The 18911-nt window shown below is 47.0% G+C and overlaps 1 protein-coding gene across 1 annotated transcript; it reads left to right on the forward strand.

Moving 5' to 3' along the window:
• Window positions 1–1136: 1136 nt before the first annotated feature.
• On the forward strand, window positions 1137–7656 carry SFRP5 (secreted frizzled related protein 5). Its single transcript, XM_078150936.1, is given in 4 exon segments — window positions 1137–1383; window positions 1385–1904; window positions 4103–4180; window positions 6393–7656. Coding segments are annotated over 4 exon segments (1041 nt in total). The 5' UTR covers window positions 1137–1287; the 3' UTR covers window positions 6740–7656.
• Window positions 7657–18911: the final 11255 nt, after the last annotated feature.

Raw genomic sequence — 18911 nt, forward strand, 5'->3', positions numbered from 1 at the left:
GGCCCATGACCAGAGACTCTTCCTTGCTACCTCGGAAAAGTCATTCAATTTCTTCATCTATAAAATGGAGCAAGCAGTCATAACTAGTAGGAATCTTGCCAATGGCAAAAGAAGCTGGAGAACGGGCATGGAGAATGGCACAGAGGACAGCCAGTCCAACTAGAAGGCAAGGGGATAATGGGAAGGGAGCCACTCATCCTCTCACAACTCCCACCCAGGACCTCATCCCTGCTCATCAAGACAAATGCAGCAATGGAAGAAAGGAATTTCTCTTAACCTATTATGTTGGCATCGTAAGGCAAAGTCCTTATTTCCCATGCTGGTTGTGGCTTTAAGGGGGTCATAATACTTTCAATTCCTACCTCACAGCTCACAAGAACTTGAAGGATCAGGGATGTAAATGGAGATTTCCAAAACTGAAGCCCAAGCATAGGAGATGAGACAAAAAAGATACCCTGAGACATCTATCCAAAGGCAGGCTTTCACTCTGGCAGAGAGAGCTCCGAAATCTGTGCCACAGCAGGACCGAGGCCCAACTCAACCCCACCTCAGGGGCCCATGGATGGCTAATATAAGGATCCCAGGTTAAGTGAAGAAAATGCATCTTCTAATGCTGCCTACTATGACCCAACAGAGGTAAAGAGAACTCAGTAGCAAGGATCCTAATGAAGACCAGTCTAACTTGGACGAGGAGGGTCAGAGTCAGCCAATGCAAGGATGGGGAGAAAAGGGAGGAGGGCAGAGGTGTGAGGGAAGAGAAACCAGAGCGGGAGGAGAGGGCCCGAGGGGATAGAGATAAGAGAGCTAAGTGAGCGAGAGAAGGAACAGGAGGGGAGCAAGATAAGGAGGAATTGATGTTGGGGTGGGGGGAAAAAGGCTCTCAGGGAGACGCACTGGACCGAGGGCAGGAGAATGAGAAGGAGCAAGAGGCAGAAAGGCGAGGGGCCGGAGGCCCAGAAGGGGGGAAGCAGGGAGAGTAGGGGCTCGGGACAGGGCGCGCCCGAGTGTGTGGTGGGGAGGGGGGTGAGGAGGATGGAGTGGGCGAGGGGGGTCAGACCTGCCTCTCTGCTGCCCCGGGGCCATGGGCCGCAGGAGATTGGCTGCGGCTAATCGGTGGGGTACAGCCAGCGCTCCGTGGTGGGTGGCGCCAGGGTTACTCAATCGGGAGCCGAACCTGCTGCAGACACACACTCGGCTCCTGCGCTGCGCTCCGCGTGCCGCTAAGTCACCGCGCCCGAAGCAACGCGGACCACCAGGGTCCCGGGACCCGCCAGCGGGACGGCTCGGATGCTAAGGGGCTGGGGGAGCGGCCCGAGCCCTGGCCCTAGAGGCCGCACAGAGAGAGAGATGCGGGGCGCACGGGCGACGCTGCGGCTGCTGCTGCTGGGGGCTGGGGCTGGGGCTGGGGCTGGGGCTGCTGGTGGTGCCGGGCGCTCCGGCCGCCCGAGCCGAGGAGTACGACTACTACGGTTGGCAGGCGGAACCCCTGCCCGGCGGGGGCGGTGGGCGCTTCTACTCCAAGCCCCCGCAGTGCCTGGACATCCCGGCCGACCTGGCGCTCTGCCACACGGTGGGTTACAAGCGCATGCGGCTGCCCAACCTGCTGGAGCACGAGAGCCTGGCCGAGGTGAAACAGCAGGCGAGCAGCTGGGTGCCGCTGCTGGCCAAGCGGTGCCACTCGGACACGCAGGTCTTCTTGTGCTCACTCTTCGCCCCAGTCTGCCTGGACCGGCCCATTTACCCATGCCGCTCGCTCTGCGAGGCGGTGCGCGACGGCTGCTCCCCGCTCATGGGCTCCTACGGCTTCCCCTGGCCCGAGATGCTGCACTGCCACAAGTTTCCTCTGGACAACGACCTGTGCATCACCGTGCAGTTCGGCCACGTGCAGGCCACCGCGCCGCCAGGTAGCGAGAGCCCCCCGCGGCGCCCCACCCCCACCCGCTCGCTGGGTTGTCGGTGGAACGCAGGGGCGCCAAGGCTTCCTAAATGCGCGCCCTCTCCTGCCTCCCCAGTTCAGTTCCCACTCTCAGTTCTGGGAGCCCCCTCTGCCTCCGACCTTCCCAAAACCTCTCTTTCTCCTGCGCTGAACCACTTTCACGCCAGCTTTTCCCAACACAAGTTCCAATTTCTCTCCACCTTCTCTTCTTGTCCTTTGGAGTAACAATAGGATGCGCCTGAATTCGTGGCTTTGCGCCTGAATTCGTGGCTTTTTGTCCCAGTCATCTCGCAGTCCACTCCCCAAGCCCAGGGCCGGCGTCAGCGAGGCACAGAAATAAGGGGGGAAACTAAGCCAATGAAAAACGAAGCCACCTGGACAGCAAAGGAGCTAGTGCCTTGGCTTGGGTTGGGACTCCACTATCTTAGTTCTCACTCTGGGCAATCCTCCCCAGCTCTCCCCACAACCTTTTTCCTGGGACTTGTGGGCTCAGGCCAGTACTCTGCCACCCACCCCAGGTAGACTCTAAATCCTATCCAAGATTGACCCTGATGGCATGCTAATCCATAAGATCCACCCGCGTCCCAGGCCACCCCGCCCCCATCATTCCTTCACAAGAGCCTAGAAATAACCCTTGAGGTTGAGCTCCTGAGGGCCTTTAATAAAAGTCTAGCCTTAACCTGCCCTGAGGTCGCAGCCCTCTGGGTTGAGACCAGGAGAATGAAGGAAGAGGGCTCTGGGATCAGGGGAGAATAAGAGCAAAGAAGAGGAAGCCAGAAGCAACATCAGTAAGGCATTTTCCCAGCCTAATATCCAAGCTCCCTCCTCTTCTTTCCTTAGAGACCAAAATGCAAACAAGTCCCTCGGCTTAGGCTTCCCTTCTCTGAGTCCCCCTCACTCACCCTCATTGGCCCTGTGGGTGGGGGGAGGGGGAACCCAGATGGAATCCAACCTTGACCCAGAGAAGTTCCCTCCCCTACCCTTTCTCTACCCATCAGTGAAGTCCTATCCTTGCTCCTCTCTTGGGCTAAACCTGGAGTCCTTAGGTATGCCCCCAAGTCAAATCAGTGAGACAATTCCAAGATGGGCAGAACACTCTAGAATGGGCATTCTGCTGGTCGGACTTTTATTTTCCCAAAAACTATTGAAAGGACCAGTCCACTTCCTACTCTTCCTTAACCCTCCTCCCTGGAAGCTCACTGTTATGCCTGACCTTATGCTTTCCAACAATGTCCCCTTAACTGCTTCATAACTCCTTCTAACCAAGTGTAACATTTTTACTGAGCAGAGCTAGGAAGGACCAAGGCAATTCTGTATGTGCTGCCCCACAGTGTTGGGGGAATCAGGTTGCAGACCCAGAAACTAGCCTGGGAGAAGTGGCAGCAGCCAGCATTGGCAGTCCTCGACTCTGCACTGTCTCACTTGGTGCCAGACTCGGTGAACCTGGCTTAAATCCTGTCTCCGATATTTGCTGTCTGTGTGACTTTAGGGAAGTTAACTTTCCCCCTGGGCCTCCACTCCCTCAGATGTAAAATGAGAAGGTTGGATGAAATGGCCTGTAAGGTCCCCTCCAGGTTTAATCTGTGATTCTATGACCTACAGACTAGCCCATGGGGTTAGCCCAGCGACGGTCAATAACAGTGCAGGGAAGCAGTAGGAGTAATAACAAAACCTCTGAAATGGAAGGTGGGGGAAAGGGCCCAGACTGTGCCCCGGGTTAGAGGCTACAAGAGGGATAGCGTGTTGGCAGTGCCCTGCTCACCGTTTCTTACTCACCTTCTCCCTTGGCTAAAGGGATCTGAAGTCAAGTTAAGTCAGCAAGCATTTCTGAAGTGCCTGGTATGTGCCAGACACTGTACTGAGTGCGAGGAATACAAAGGAAGCCAACAATAGCCCTTGCTCTCAAGGAGCTCAGTCTACTAGAGGAGAGACGACAAGCAAGAAGACTGTGTACAAACAAGGCACAGACAGGATAAACTGGAGATCTGCTCAGGGAAAAGGGACTAGCATCAAAGGGGACTGGGTCTCTTTGTACTGTATGCAGTTGTCAGTGCCCCATAGGTCCAGTGATCAGAGGGGACAGCCACGGGAAAGGGAGGTGGTGAGGACGCTCAAAGCCAAGGAATGGGAGAGTCTCACAGCATCAGTTCTTCCTTCTCTCTGCAGTGTCCAAGATCTGTGCCCAATGTGAAATGGAGCACAGTGCAGATGGCCTCATGGAACAGATGTGCTCCAGTGACTTTGGTGAGTATGGCTGCCTCGAAGACTCCCCTCAAATTCAACCCCCACCTGGCTCCCAGCAAGCTCCAAGCCTATATCAGAGATTCACATAGAAGGTATCACATATGCATCTGGCTGGGAGACATATATCACCTACATACAAAGATGGGCATAAAGCCTACTTTTAAATAGATCTGACATTTATTTCACATTTTAAGGTTTCAAAGTACTTTGTATACCCAGGATATCATTTGGTCCCCACAAATCCCAGGAAGTAGAAACTATGGGCATACTATTTCCATTTTATAGATGAGGAAGCTGAGTGCTGCTTACAGAGGTGACTTTATATAGCTCCTAAATGTGAGACACAGGATTCAAATCCAGGTCTCTTCTCACATCACTTTTCTGAGAGGCACTACATAACCTCTCAAAAGTAACCACTGGTGGCATTTATATTAGTTTAGTGTCTGAAAAGTGCTTTTCATTCATTGTCTCATTTGTTATTAACAATTAACCCTATGAGTTAGGTGTTGTTATTGTGCCCATTTTACAGATAGAGAAACTGAGGCTCAAAGATGTTGGAGGACTGAGGGAGCAGCTGGACACCTAGCCCACTGGCCAACTCAATGAGTTGCTCTCTCAGATACATACATACATACATACACACATATATAAATATATATACACAGGTGTGTGTATACACAAAATACATAATGGGTAATTACAAGTAAGGTTTTGGGGGAAGAAGAGAATGTTAAGAATTGAGGAGATCAGAAGTCCCTCTTGTCAGAGGGGGTATCTGAGCTATGCTTTGCCCACTGAGGTGTCCAGGTGATACTGTTAGTTTCTGAGGGTAGGCTTGAACCTTGGTATTCCTGACTGCAAGTCCAGCATCCATCTATATACCACACTGCTTCCAATAACTTGACCCAACCCAGATGTTTCCCACTAGCTACCTACAGATGAAAGGGCTCATATGGGGAAACTGAGGCTTGGATCAGGAAAGTGACTTGGCTAAGGTCCTACAATAAAATAATTCAGTTACCTGAACCCAGCAGGTCTAACTGCTGGCACCTTTGTGCTCTCTACCTATGCACCCCTCCTCTTTGCCTGAACAGCTTTTTGTCTCTTTAGAGTTTCCTTGTACCAGGTTTCCTGAAAGCCCAAGACTTTTCTGCAAGCAATCTACACTTCCCCTAAAACATCCAGGACTTTGGCTGCTCAGTAGGAAGTCCTCTGGAGACTCTCAATTTACATAGGCTTGCCTCTAAATAATTCACCACACCTTCCCCAGAAGCAGTCAGCATCAGAGTTAGATGGGAGTCAAAGCCAGGGCAGTGATGGGCATCTTCAAAATAAATACCATAGGGGCAGCTAGGTGGCATAGTGGATAGAGCACGAGCCCTGAAGTCAGGAGGACCTGAGTTCAAATCCAGCCTCAGACCAAACACTTGACACTTACTGGCTGTGTGACCCTGGGCAAGTCACTTAGCCCCAATTGCCTTAAAAAATGAATGAATGAATGAATGAATGAATGAATGAATGAATGAACAAAGAAACAAACAAAAATGTCATACTTCAATAGGATGGCTATGTGTGTAAACCTGGGCAAGTGACTTTACCCTCTCTCTGCCTCAGTTTTCTCATCTGTAAAATGACAATAATAACAGTGCCTACCTCCCAGGGTTGTATGAGTTAATATTTGTAAAGCACTTGGCAAACTTTAAAATACTATATAAATTATTATATATTATCAATGCTTGAATGGATTATTTCATCAGTGCAATTTATTCCCTCCATCAGTGCAGATAGCAGCCCATGCAATCCCTCATCCTGTATATTTCCTATCCATGATTTCCCAAAAGTCCCCCCTTTTTTTAATAATGGCCCCTGACACTTGTATGGTATTTTACAAAGCTACAAATCACTTTCACATCCATTATCTCATCTGATCCTCATGAGTACCCTGCAAGAGAGGGACAGGACCAATACTATATTCTCATTTTATGGATGAGGAAACAAGTTCAGAGAAACGGGGTGATTTGTCCAAGGCCACACAGCTTACAGCTGACAGAGCTAGGACCCAGGTCTTCTGACCATCAGTCCAGCGCTCTTTCCGATGCACAATGCACAGAACAGCATCTCAGAGCTGAAAGGGACTCCAGACACTTCCAGGATGTAGATTTCCTCCCTCCCATGAGTCCTCCTGACCTCTTCCCTTCCATCCTTCCCACAGTGGTCAAAATGCGGATCAAAGAAATCAAAAGTGAAAATGGCGACCGGAAGCTCATTGGGGCCCAGAAGAAGAAGAAGCTACTCAAGACTGGACCCTTAAAACGCAAGGACACCAAGAAGTTGGTGCTGTATATGAAGAACGGGGCCAGCTGTCCCTGCCCCCAGCTGGACAGCCTGACTGGGAACTTCCTTATCATGGGGCGAAAGGTGGAGGGGCAGCTTCTGCTTACAGCTGTCTACCGCTGGGAGAAAAAGAACAAGGAAATGAAGTTTGCAGTCAAGTTCATGTTCTCCTACCCTTGCTCCCTGTATTATCCCTTCTTCTATGGGGCTGCAGAGCAACACTGAAGGGCAGCCCTTCCTTCTTCCCCACCCAGTCTCAGCTGGTGCCTTCTCCTCCCAGCCCTGTGGACTAGCTGCCTCTTCCAACAGCCCCCAGCCACCACCTTCCCTCCTGCTCTGACTCGCCGTGCCTGATGGAGCCATTGAGTGGGAAGGAGAGCAGTTTCCATGTGGGAGGAAATGACAAGCAAATTGAGGCCCATCTGGCACAATATTACTGCCATGGGCCAATAGGTGATGTCCTGGCCTTAAGGGGAAGGTATGAAGTCAGGGGGTCACCTCCATTGGCCAAGATATACTCTGGTACTCCTGGTTGGTACCAAAGGAATTGGTTTCTATCCCGCTAACCCTGTCTTCTCATGTTGAGAGAGACCTGTGGATCTCAGCAAGCAGGTGGTGTGGGGGAATGAGGAGAGGACAGGTTGGTGAGCAAACTGAGGAAGTTATTTCCAGAGGGAGGTAAGGTGGGGCAGCCTCTCTCACTCTCAGTGATGGAAGCAAGGACTGGGAGGTCTCATTTTGAAAAAGGATAAGCTGCCCTGAGTAGCATCACATTTCTCTGTTCCTCTCCTCAATTTCTCCAGAAAGGAAAAGAAGTTAGAAACATCAGGTAAATGCATTGGGGGGTTATCATTCAAGCTCCAACCTCTCCTCCTTCCCCTTTTACCACTGACCTAGCCTTCCCCCCATTTCCCTACCCTTCCACCTAGGTCTACCTACCATTGGCCTTGACTTAGAGGGGAAGACCAGTCCCCAGATCTATGCAATTACTGCCCCCTACAGAATTTCTCTTGGGGGTTCATTCACCATCCTTAACATTTCCTATAAATTATTGCTGGTGCTGAGATCATAGGGGCTAGAGAATTTATGTCTTTTGTTTTTTTGTAAGTTTCTAATTAAACCAGAGAAACCAACCAGTGGAACTGGACCAAATAGCTTCTTTGCCTGACAGGTGGGAGGGATAGTTTGAAGGAAAGAAGCCTTACTTCGGCTTATGAATTCAGAAATACATACATTTCACCCTTAGCAAATTAAGAACAATAATCTAATTAGCATTTACATGGGCCTTTAAGGTTTGCAAAATGCTGTTCCCATAAAAGTCCTCTGAGTCAGGCACCGGAAGTTATGGGATCTCCATTTTGTAGATGCTCAGAGGTACTAGATGGTCAAGCAGATAGAGCGATGGGACCTGGAATCAGGATGATCTGAGTTCAAATCCAGCATCAAACACTTACTAGCTGTGTGACCCTGGGCAAATCACTTCACCTCTCTGCCTCAATTTCCACATCTGTAAAACGTAATAATAACAGCACCTAACTCTGAGAATTGTCAGGAGGATAAAATAAATTCATACATGTAAGTGCTTTGCAAACCTTAAAGTGCTATACTAATGCTAGCAACCATCATTATTATTACTATTAAACATCTACTACATGCCAAGCACTGTGCCGGATAGTGGGAATACAAAGACAGAAATGAAACAGTCTCCACCCTCCAAGCCACAGATAAGGACATATGAAACCTAGGGCAAAGGCCTGTACCTGTGATTTACAGACGGAGGAGCTCCTGGTGAACAACTTATTCTACCAGGCTGGTTGGCATCTTCTCTGCAATCTATAGTCCTAAAAAAGTACCTAGAGCAGTGGGGTCAAACCCAAATAGAATCAGAGGCAGCTAAGAGGATCCCTGCAGGCCACAGATCGACTGTTTTTAAATAAAATGTTATCTACATTTTACTGTATTTTTATTTAGTCACATTTTTCCCAGTTACATTTTAATCTGGTTGGGGCAGTGCTTAGAAGTGTAGCCCATGTGTCCAGCACTCTCACGTAGAGCACTGCAAAGTTGTCTTACCCAGGGTCATACAGACGCGATGGGTGTGTCAGATCAGGAGGCTCTTGAACCCAAGTCTTCCAGGCTCTGAGGCCAGCTCTGGCCACTCAGCTAAATACGCAAAACACATAACAGGGAATTACAAAGTATTGGAGGCAGGAGAGAACCTTGAGATCGAGTCGATGAGGAAACTCCTCTTTTCAAAGGGGGAACTTAAGCTGTGCTCCCCCCAAGATCACAGTTAATTTAGCAGTAGATGCAAATACCCCAAGCAGGTCCTCCATTTCCAGACCCTGTGCTCTTCTCTTTAAGCCAGCTGGTATTTTTTGTGAAGTCTTTAGATCTCCAAGGCCAGTGCAAATGTCACCGCTTTCATCACACAACTCCTTGGGAAGATAAGTCAGTGTCAGAGGTGACTGTGTAATGGAGTAAATGAGGAGGTTCAGTTACCCAGCGACTGGGTACATGTAATCAAATCCTCCTAATCAGAAGAGCCCTCTTACAGAGAGGCAACACAGTGTAGTGGAAAGGGGGGGAGGACTTGGAGTCAAGAGGCCTGGGTTTGAATTCTCTCTCTGGCACTTCCTAGTCGTGTGATCATAATGAAAATTATTGTTTTGCTATTGAGTCATTTCAGTTGTGTCTGCCTCTGTGTGACCCCATTTGAGGTTTTCTTGGCAAAGATACTGGAGTAGTTTTCCATGTCCTTCTCCAGCTCATTTTACAGATGAGGAAACTGAGGCAAACAGGGTTAAGTGACTTGCCCAGGGTCACATAGGTAGTAAGTGTCTGAGGCCAGATTTGAACTCAGGAAGATGAGTCTTCCTGACTCCAGGCCTGGCGCTCTATGCACTACGGCACCACTCAGCTACCCTATATTATAAAACGCTATAATACAGCTACCCTATATATATAATATAATATAGCTACCCTATATCAAAATGCTTTAAGGTTTTCAAAATGCTTTACATTTGTCATTCCATTCGATCCTCACAACATCCCGTGTGAGAGTTGCAATTAACCCTTTTTTGCGGAAGAGGAATTCATGAGCTAACTATTGACTTACTTCTCTGGGCTCCAATGTTCTCATCCATAAAATGGGGGTAATAATGTGTCTCCTGGCTAACTCACAGCTTTTCTGAAAGGAGAATGTTTCACAAACCTTGCCCAAAGATGGGGAGGACTCATGCTGAACTCTGTGTGTGGCAATGCTGGGCAAGTCATTACTGGCTTCAGGAGACCCTTCTAAGACTTTGGAGACAAGCCCTGAGGGAGCTGTCTGTGCCTGCTGTCACACAGCTAGTCAGTGGCAAGATCTGAACCCAGATCTTCCTGACTCTCAGCCTAGCATTCTATGCATTAGGACACACTGCCTCTACAGGGTAAATAAATATGAGCTATTCTTATTCTGCTTATTTGTCAGAGAAGAGCAAGGGAAGCCAGGACTCAAGCAAATTTGCCCAGAGGGTTTGAACAATGGCCCCTCTCATTCTTGACCTTCAGATCCCGGCATCCCTACAGATGGGGAATTCATGGTTTAAGAAGCACACTGCAGAGGCCAGGATACGTGTGGGGATTTGGGCGAGGGCAGAAATCGCTCAAAGCTAGACCACTAGGTCTAGAGAGCTGAACCTGGGGTTTGGGTCCTGGCTCCCTTACTACTAAGTCAAGTCAAGAGGCATTTACTAAAGTGCCCACTATGCACCAGGCACCGAGGAGACAAAGAGAGGCAAAAACGTGACCTCCAGGCAAGTAACTTCAACTTTTCAGTGCCTCAGTTTCCCCATATATACAATGAAGGGGTTGGACTAGGTGACTTTCAGGCTCTAAATTAACAATTCTCCACCCGACCATGCTGGAGATAACCTCACCGCTGAGAGGGAAGCTGCTCAGGTGTGCAGTGGCAGTAAAGTGGATGACTACTGGGAGACCGATTAGGCCTGGGAGCTTACTTTGAAAGCGGGCGCTGTTGTGCCTGTGAGGGGTATAAGGCGTGCATCTGGGAATTCCAGGGATTTGGCTTGAGGAAATACATTATTATAATGGCTAACATTTACACAGCACTTTGTGATTCACAAAATGCTTTACATAGACCATTTCATTTGAGCTTTACAGCCACCCTGGGAAGTTATTATCTATTACTATTATTATCCTCATTTTGATACAGATGAAGAAACTGAGGCAGAAAGAAGTTGCCCAGGGTCACACAACTGGGAAGTGTCTGAAGCAGAATTTGAACTCAGGTTTTCCTTACTCTAGGTTACTCTATCCCCTATGTAGTTTGCATATAAAAATGTAGGTGGACTGGACGATCACAGACTCAACAAACTTTGAACCAGTGCTCCAAGGTGGACCCTTTCCCACTGGGATTAGTAAACAGAGTAGGGCTTTCTGAGGTTGGCCAAGGCAGAAAGTCTGGCTGGGCATACTTACTTTGAGCTAGCATTCATCTGAGCTAGTACAGCCCTCTTCCACCTTCTCTCCCTGTTCCCAATCCCAAAAGGAAGCTTTGTTGCATGTTCTCATGCCTTTGAATTTTTCCCACCCTCCTTGAGCTCTCGGCCTCCAGGAATGAGCACAGGGAACAGATGGTAGATCTGACTGGGGCTCCTTCTAGAACAAGGGTTCTTAACCAAAGGGTCTGTGGATAGATTTTGGAGAGTCCATGAACTTGTGTGTGTGAAAAAATATATATCTTTATTTTCACTAGCCTCTTATAAATTTAGAATTTCCTTCAACTATTAAAAAACATTATTCAGAGGAGGGGTCCACAGGCTGGCTTCACCACAGTGAAAGAGCCAAACAGTTCTATGACAAAAAAGTCTCATTCTTGGGGATTAATCAAGGAACTGCAATGAAGATGTCTCAGCTGGAGGAAAGGAGAAACACCAATGACCATTCTTCTTCTGAAGAAGAAAAGCCCGGCCTCCATTTTCTTTCTGTCCAAGAGCCTTTTCCACTCCATCCCACATACCCCCCAAAAAGGGGAAAAGCAACTACAATAGGAAAAACATTAAAAGAGGGAGAAGGAAAAAGGGCATAATCCCAGGAATTCTCCCTCTGAGGAAAGACAGAGTTCTCTAAATCCACACCAACAGGTGGGGCATAAAATGCTTTTGGGCTGGCAGCATTAGGGTATAAATCACCCTCCTCAAGCAAGCAGGTGGGCCGGCCACAAAGTAAACACTAGGCAGGGACAGCTTCCCCTTTGTTTCTACCATGGAGGGAGAAGACACTGCCGCCTTCCCCGAAGCGCTGCTCCCGGCCCATCTGATGTGAATCTGCTCCTTGTCTCTTGCCCTTACTCTGGTCAAATATTTGTGGATACCTTCTGGCGAATTGGGGCCAGAGATATTTTTCCACTGACCAGACAAATCGGCCTACCTCTCCTCTTAGTCCCGGCATAGTACCTACCTCTGTTAGGCACTGGCAGCTCAAGGAAGGGCCCACCCAGCTTGCTCCCTCACCCCATCTGACACTTGCTTCTCAAGGAGCCCTAACTAAGCCTTGTAGTCAACATCACCAGTTCCTTATTTGCGTGTAACACTTCAGTCTACAAAGGACTTCACATCTTCTCTCCCACGTGGCCCTTACAACTACCCTGGGAGGTGGCTAATGACAGCAGCTCATGTTTATGTAGCACTTTACAGGCAGCTAGATCGCGGGTGGATAGAGAACTAGATGGGAGGTGAAGATCTGATTTCAAATTCTGCCTAAGCCCCTTATTACATATTATGACTTTGGCCAAGTCTCTAAACCTTTCTCAGCCTCAGTTTCCTCATCTATAAAACAGGGATAAATAATAGCACCTACTTTGCAAAGTTGTTGTGGGGATCAAATAACACATGTGAATTGCTTTGCAAACCTTAAAGTGTTACAGAAATGCTGGCTATTAGCAGTTATTATTGCAAGGCATTGCCCTCAAAATAAGCTTGTGAAGTAGATTCTACGAGTTCTAAGAGCAGGTGATGAAACTGAAGCTCAGAAGCTGGGTACATGGTAATAACTGACACTTTAAAATCTACAAAGCACTTTACCTACATAATCTCAGAACTTCAAACAGTCGTGAGAGACAGGAACTACAGGTAGTCTAATCATCTTTTTATTGAGGCGCAATAAGGCCAAATGACTTGCCCTCAGCCACATAGCTTGTATCAAAGATGAAATCCGAACCCAGGTTTCCTGACTCCAAGGGTACACTCCATTTACTATACCACAGTGCAACCAAGATCCGAGTCCAGGATCTCGTGCCCTTTCCACTATGACACACTGCCTCTGCTGTGTACCTAGAGGACAAGTATAGTTGGGGAAATTGAGGTACGTACAAAGTATTTACGTGCAAACAAAATGGTCTGTCCAAGGTCACATCTAATAAATGGGAGAGCTGGAGCTCACCATCAGATCTTCTAACTCCAAGTCCAATGCTCCTTGAACTATGCTAGGCTTACCACCATTTTCTGGGAAAGTAAATTCAGTCCATAGGCTAGGGAGTTTCTCCTAGCATTGTGTCTTATTCTTCCCTTCCCCAGTGCCCCATCTCTTTTTTAATACTCATGCTACCTTCAGAAGCAGCATGGGAGAATACAAAGAGCTGGATTTAGAGTCAGCAGCGACCTAGGCTCCACACATACCTCTGTCATTTACTAACAGTGTTAGGCCACTGGACAAGTCACTATCTTCTCTGAATCTGTTTCCTGAGTTTCAGAACTGAATGCTTGCCCCAGAGTATTGAAAATTACATAGCATAATATATGTAAAGTGCTTTTGCAAACCTCACAGTACTATATAAATGTCAGCTGTTATTGTTATTTTATTATTACCACATCTGTCAAGGTGGGACTCCTTGCTTGGCTCCTTTCAGCATCTGCGATCAGTTCCTAGGACTGAGCTACTGAACACTTAAGTGGGCAACACAACAACGTTCTCAAGCTTTCTGATAACGGGCCTGGTTGGACCTAGTTCTCCTTCTGCAACATTCAGTAATCAAAAGAGGCATCAAATGCTAACACCAGAAGGGAACTTAAAGATGGTATAGTCCAACTCCCTCCTTTTACAGAAAGAGAAACTGAGGTACAGTGAGGAAGTGATTTGCCCAAACTCATACTGCAAGTCTTGGCAAACTCAGGACTAGAACCAGGTCTCCTGTCTGCCAGCACAATGCTCTTTCCACCACACCCAAAACACTTGGATGGGAGAGCATCCTGTATTTGTGCAGACCCTATGGCTCAGGCCAACCCAAGCCTCCCTGCTGGGGTTCTCAGGGCTACAGATGTAGGGGCCTGAACCCTCCTTCATCCCTGACCCTGTCTGTATCCTGCCTCTGTTCCCAGCAAAGGGGGTCACATTCCTGAACCACTCTGCTGTCTATAATCCTGACGAAAGTTCATTCCTTGGGAAAACCCACATGGGAGTTGTTGTGGCTGGAATGTGTGGCTGGGTTCTAGCTCCCCAGTCAGGGCAGCAGAATACAGTAGGGTAGAGGGAAAAGCTGAGGCTGGAAAAGTGGGGGAAGGGGCCTGAAGGAGTCTGGAATCCCACAGCCCCCAGACAGGCTGGGCGTGAATGGAATGTGCTGCACTCAGTGCTGGGCTTGAGGCCCAGCTAGCTAACCCATCACAATCCCTTAGCTGAAGGAATAAGACTGGAAGGGGCAAACAGAGGGGAGGTTACCAGGGGCCACCAGGAGCTTAAAGAAGATTCATCCCAGAGGACTGGCACTGATCCCCAAGAAGCTAAGTCCAGTCAGAGGCGATCCAAGCCCACTTCTATCTCGTTCAGCATTTGTGAAGTTTTGGGGAAGAAGTTAGGATTACTGTTCAACCACCTCCGAGACACTGAGTAAGACTCAATGCCTTATCTGATTTCCATCAGCCATAAGATGGACGCTTGGTCCGAGCGGTGAGTAAGTCACTTAAAGCCTCTGAGCCTCAGTGTCCTCATCTGTAACACTTGTCCTTCCTGGCTCACAGGACCAAAGTGAGGAAGGTGCCTTGTAAACTGTGGAGGCTCCCTAAGTGTGGGTTGTCATCAGTATTCTTCACCAAAGACAAAACGAAGGCTCCAGAATGGGGCTGAGATTTCAGTAGAGTGCCAGGCAGAGTCAAGGGCATCAGCTCCTTTTAGCAAATGTCCTGACAAGTTATAATAAAAATAACCTATATAGCCCCACAGTGTTTATAAAGCACTTTCTTCACAAACATCCTGAGGAAAGTAATTAAATTATCAGTCCCATCTTACAAACTGAAGTATAGGAGGTTAGGTGACATGCACAGGGTCACACAGCCAGCATGTCAGAATCGGGACTTGGGGTCAGGACACCTAGGTTAGTAGGCATACTAGTTCAATCGCTTACTAATTATGTTGTCCTGGGCATCACTTCCTCTCGTTTCCTCATTCTTAAAATAGCCATATTAATATTCATACTACCTACCCCAGAGTTATTGAAAAAGGAATTCTGCAGCCTTAATACCTTCTGTAAATGTGAGCTATTATTTAGTTTTTATTATTAATTACACTCATTTCCTTCTGTTCATTCTTCCAAACATAAAAAAGATCTGTCCTCTGTGACCTTCATAAAAACCATCACACACCTAGACAGTAATCAGATAAACCCTTCACCTGTCCCTTCTCCTAGCAAAACAAATTCCTTTTCCTACAGTACATATGTTCTTTGCTCTTTTTGCTGCTCTTCTCGGAACCTTTTCCAGTTTCAATTCAACTACAATGTCCATAGGACTGTTCTGGGCAGCTGGATTTCTCCATATCCACTTGATGGTGATAACCAAAAGTGAACACAATCCTCTCCTATCAAGGTCCAACTAACAAAGCCCTGGATGGCACTTCGGGAACAGAGGAACAGAGGAGATGCTTCTGGTGATGTGAGCAAAAGAATGACCTTAGCAGCTGATCCTTCTGCTACCCCTCTGTAGCAGAAGGAAATCTCTTGCTATGAGAGCACTCAGTTTTGAGGCAGAAGACAGGATCTTCATCATCAGAGGCAGCTAGGTGACACAGAAGTTTGTATCCTGGACTTGGAGTCAGGAAGACCCGAGTTCAAATCCTAACACTGATTAGACATGTGACCTGCTCCCTCATCTGTAAAATGAAGATAATTATAGTGCCTATCTTAGGGGTTACTGTGAGGATCAAAGGAGATAACATAAAGTTCTCTACAAACCTGAAAGCACTCTACAAATGCTAGCTACTGTTAACACAACTAACTCACATGGAAATGCTTTAAGGTTTGTAAAGTACTTACTTACAACAACCCTATGAAGGAGGTAATACAAACCTTTTATACTCATTTTACAGGCTCTAAGGGGTTAAATAACTTGTCAACACCATTTGTGCCTGGGGTGGGGCTTCCAACCCAAGTCCAGAGGTCTCTTCACACCACTCTCTCTAGTCAGGGCCGATGACATCACTTTCTCCAAACTAAGGGTCCTAGCAGCAGCTAGATGGTACAGTGGATAGAGCACTGGCCATGGAGTCAGGAAAACTTGAGTTCAAATCTGGCCTCTGATACTTAACTTACTAGCTGTATGACCCTAAGCAAGTCACTTCACCCCAACTGCCTCACCAAAAAAAAAAAAACCAAAACTAAGGGTGCTAGTCCTTGGCAGTATAACTTGGGCATGTAGCTAAAAGTAGTAAATTCCTTCAGGCAAGAAAACCAACTCCCCCACACTTTTATATACTCATTATCATGGAAACTTAATTCACCAGTAAGGGAGTGAATACCAACCTAAGTGCTCAGAGTTCACTAATAGCACGCTCACAACTCTGTGAGGCAGGGAGGGTTAAAAAAAAAAATCACACTGTACAGAGAGGTGAAGTGACTTGTTTGTCCATAATCACCCAGACACAAAGTTTTAGGGGAAGCACTTGAACCTGGGCCTTCTGGTTCCAATCCAGTGGTCTTTCCACTGAACGGCCCACAGTGACACCAGACAAACAAGTGCCAGGCCATAGGGTGACCCAAAATCCAATCCAAATCCAATCCAATGGGGTAGACAAAAAGTGTGGTCCTTGTCTTCATGGAGATTACAATCTAATACTCCAAGGACTTCTACTCTTGGTCCCCTTGAAAATCATTTTTCAGGAAATTAGGGGAAAAAATCTTTGCATCAAGTTTCTCTGGCAAAGGTCTCATTTCTAAGATATACAAGGAACTGAGTCAAATTTATAATAAGTGCCATTCCCCAAATGATAAATGGTCAAAGGATATGACCAGGCAGTTTTCAGAGGAAGAAATCTAAGCTAGCAATAGCCGTATAAAAATGCTCTGAATCACTCATTAGAGAAATGCAGATTAAAACAACTCTGAGATACCAACTTATATCCATCAGATTGGCTACGATGACAAAAGGGGAAAATGACAAATGCTGGAGACGCTGTGGGAAAACAAATACACTAATGTGAACTGGTCCAACCATTCTGGAAAGCAATTTGGAAATACGCCCATAAAGCTATTAAACTGTGTGTATCCTTTGATCTAGTGATATCATTACAAGGTCTTTACTCCAAAGAGATCAAAGAAAGAGAAAAAAGACCCATATATACAAAAATATATTTCTAACAGTTCTTTTTGTGTAGCAAAGAATTGGAAAAAGAGGATGCTCACCAACTGGGAAATGGCTGGACAGGTTATGGAATTTCAATATGATGAAATACTATTGTGCTATAAGAAATGATGAATAGCATGGCTTCAGAAACACCTGGGAAAACTTGTATGAACCAATGCAAAGTGAAGTGAGCAGAATCAGAAAAATAATTTATACAGTAACGATATCATAAGGACAATCCACTGTGAAAAACTCAAGAACTCTGATCAATCACATGACCAACCACCGGTCCAAAGAACTCATGATGAAATATGCTTTCTACCTCCAGATTGGGAACTGATGAACTCAAAGAGATTAAAGCATTTTTTCTTTTCCTTTTTTTTTTTACATGACCATACATATTTGTAATGGGCTTTGTTTTTCTTGTCTTCTCAATGGGTAGGAGAGGGGCAAGGGAGACAATCTGGAACCGAAAATAAAACTGAACTAAAAAAAAATCACTTCAAATGATGGTAAGCAGGCAGCCCATGAGATTCACAAACTATAACAGCAGGGGCCTGTTCCAAATTAGCTACCCTAGGCATGTATGCCTCAATTAATGAATGTCCTTTATTTAAAAAAAAATAGTAAGGCTGGCTTTTGTCATAAGGCTCAATGACATTCCTGATAAGCTCAGCATGTGTGATGAAAAAAAAATTCTCCAATCCCAGCTTCTGCACCTCCAAAAAGCTTGAAGATAAACAGGGCCAGTTTTAGACAAAACTGCAGGTTTGTCCTTAGGGTCTACAGCTCTTCTTTCTGCATTCCTCCCTCCCACCACCTCCACCACCCACCAACAGGTACCTCTTCTGACATCCACTGCCTTTTGCTCTCCCAGTGTTAGAAAAGTCCCAAGTGTAATATTAAACCAAAAAGAGGCCTTCTTTACTGCTGCCCACTTGAATTCCCCACTCAATCCAATGATTATGAGGAAATCACTCGAGTAGCTCCTTCATAATTATGCCCAGCCTCAAGGTGAAAGCTTCTTGCATAAGGAGGTCAATGGAGGACTTTCCAAAGAGGTGTGAATCAGCTTTTGAGCCTTGCTAGGAAAAACAGTGCAGATAATATCTGTAGGACAGACTTTGGGGCTCGGTGTCATCCAGTCTGAAATTTCACATGCTCCAGGTTTCCTCATCCCAATCCAGAGACCATCCAACCAGAGACCCCATAACCAGCTAAGATACCCCCTTACTCAATCTACTCTCACCACACCTTCCCTTTTGGCCCAAGCTCTTGTGATACAGAGACAGATCAGGAGAGTTTCAGGAAGCTACCAAGGAGCTCACACTTCCCCATTATTCTTCCTTTCCATGCTATAAGAACTAGAATTCAGTGTTAAGACAAAAGGCCACCCCCTTCCTGATCTTCATTTCTACTGCCCACAAACCCAACCTGACACCCAACCCTGCTTTCCAGCATCTGCTGCTGACCAGTGTCTCCTCAGCCCCCAGCCAATTCTGCTTGGCCTGTCTTGACAAGGATTAGCTCTTCTTTTCACCACTCCACAGCCTGCATTACTTAGTTCTCCTTTTCTGGCCCCAGCCCCACATCTTATTCTTAGAAGGCCACAAGCCTGGCCCAAGACTGAGCATCTAGGCCCGCTTCTTCCAGTTACCCAGAGAGAGGACTTCAAACTTCCTCCCCTGCAGCATTAGAGATTACCTTCCCTAGGCTCCAGCCCAAGCCAGATGGCTACTCTGCCTACAGTCATGTCATGGTGGTAGCAGCTCTTTAAACAG

The sequence above is a fragment of the Phascolarctos cinereus genome, unplaced genomic scaffold (assembly GCF_003287225.1).
Source record: "Phascolarctos cinereus isolate Bilbo 61053 unplaced genomic scaffold, phaCin_HiC Scaffold_3;HRSCAF=262, whole genome shotgun sequence".
NCBI lineage: Eukaryota > Metazoa > Chordata > Mammalia > Diprotodontia > Phascolarctidae > Phascolarctos > Phascolarctos cinereus.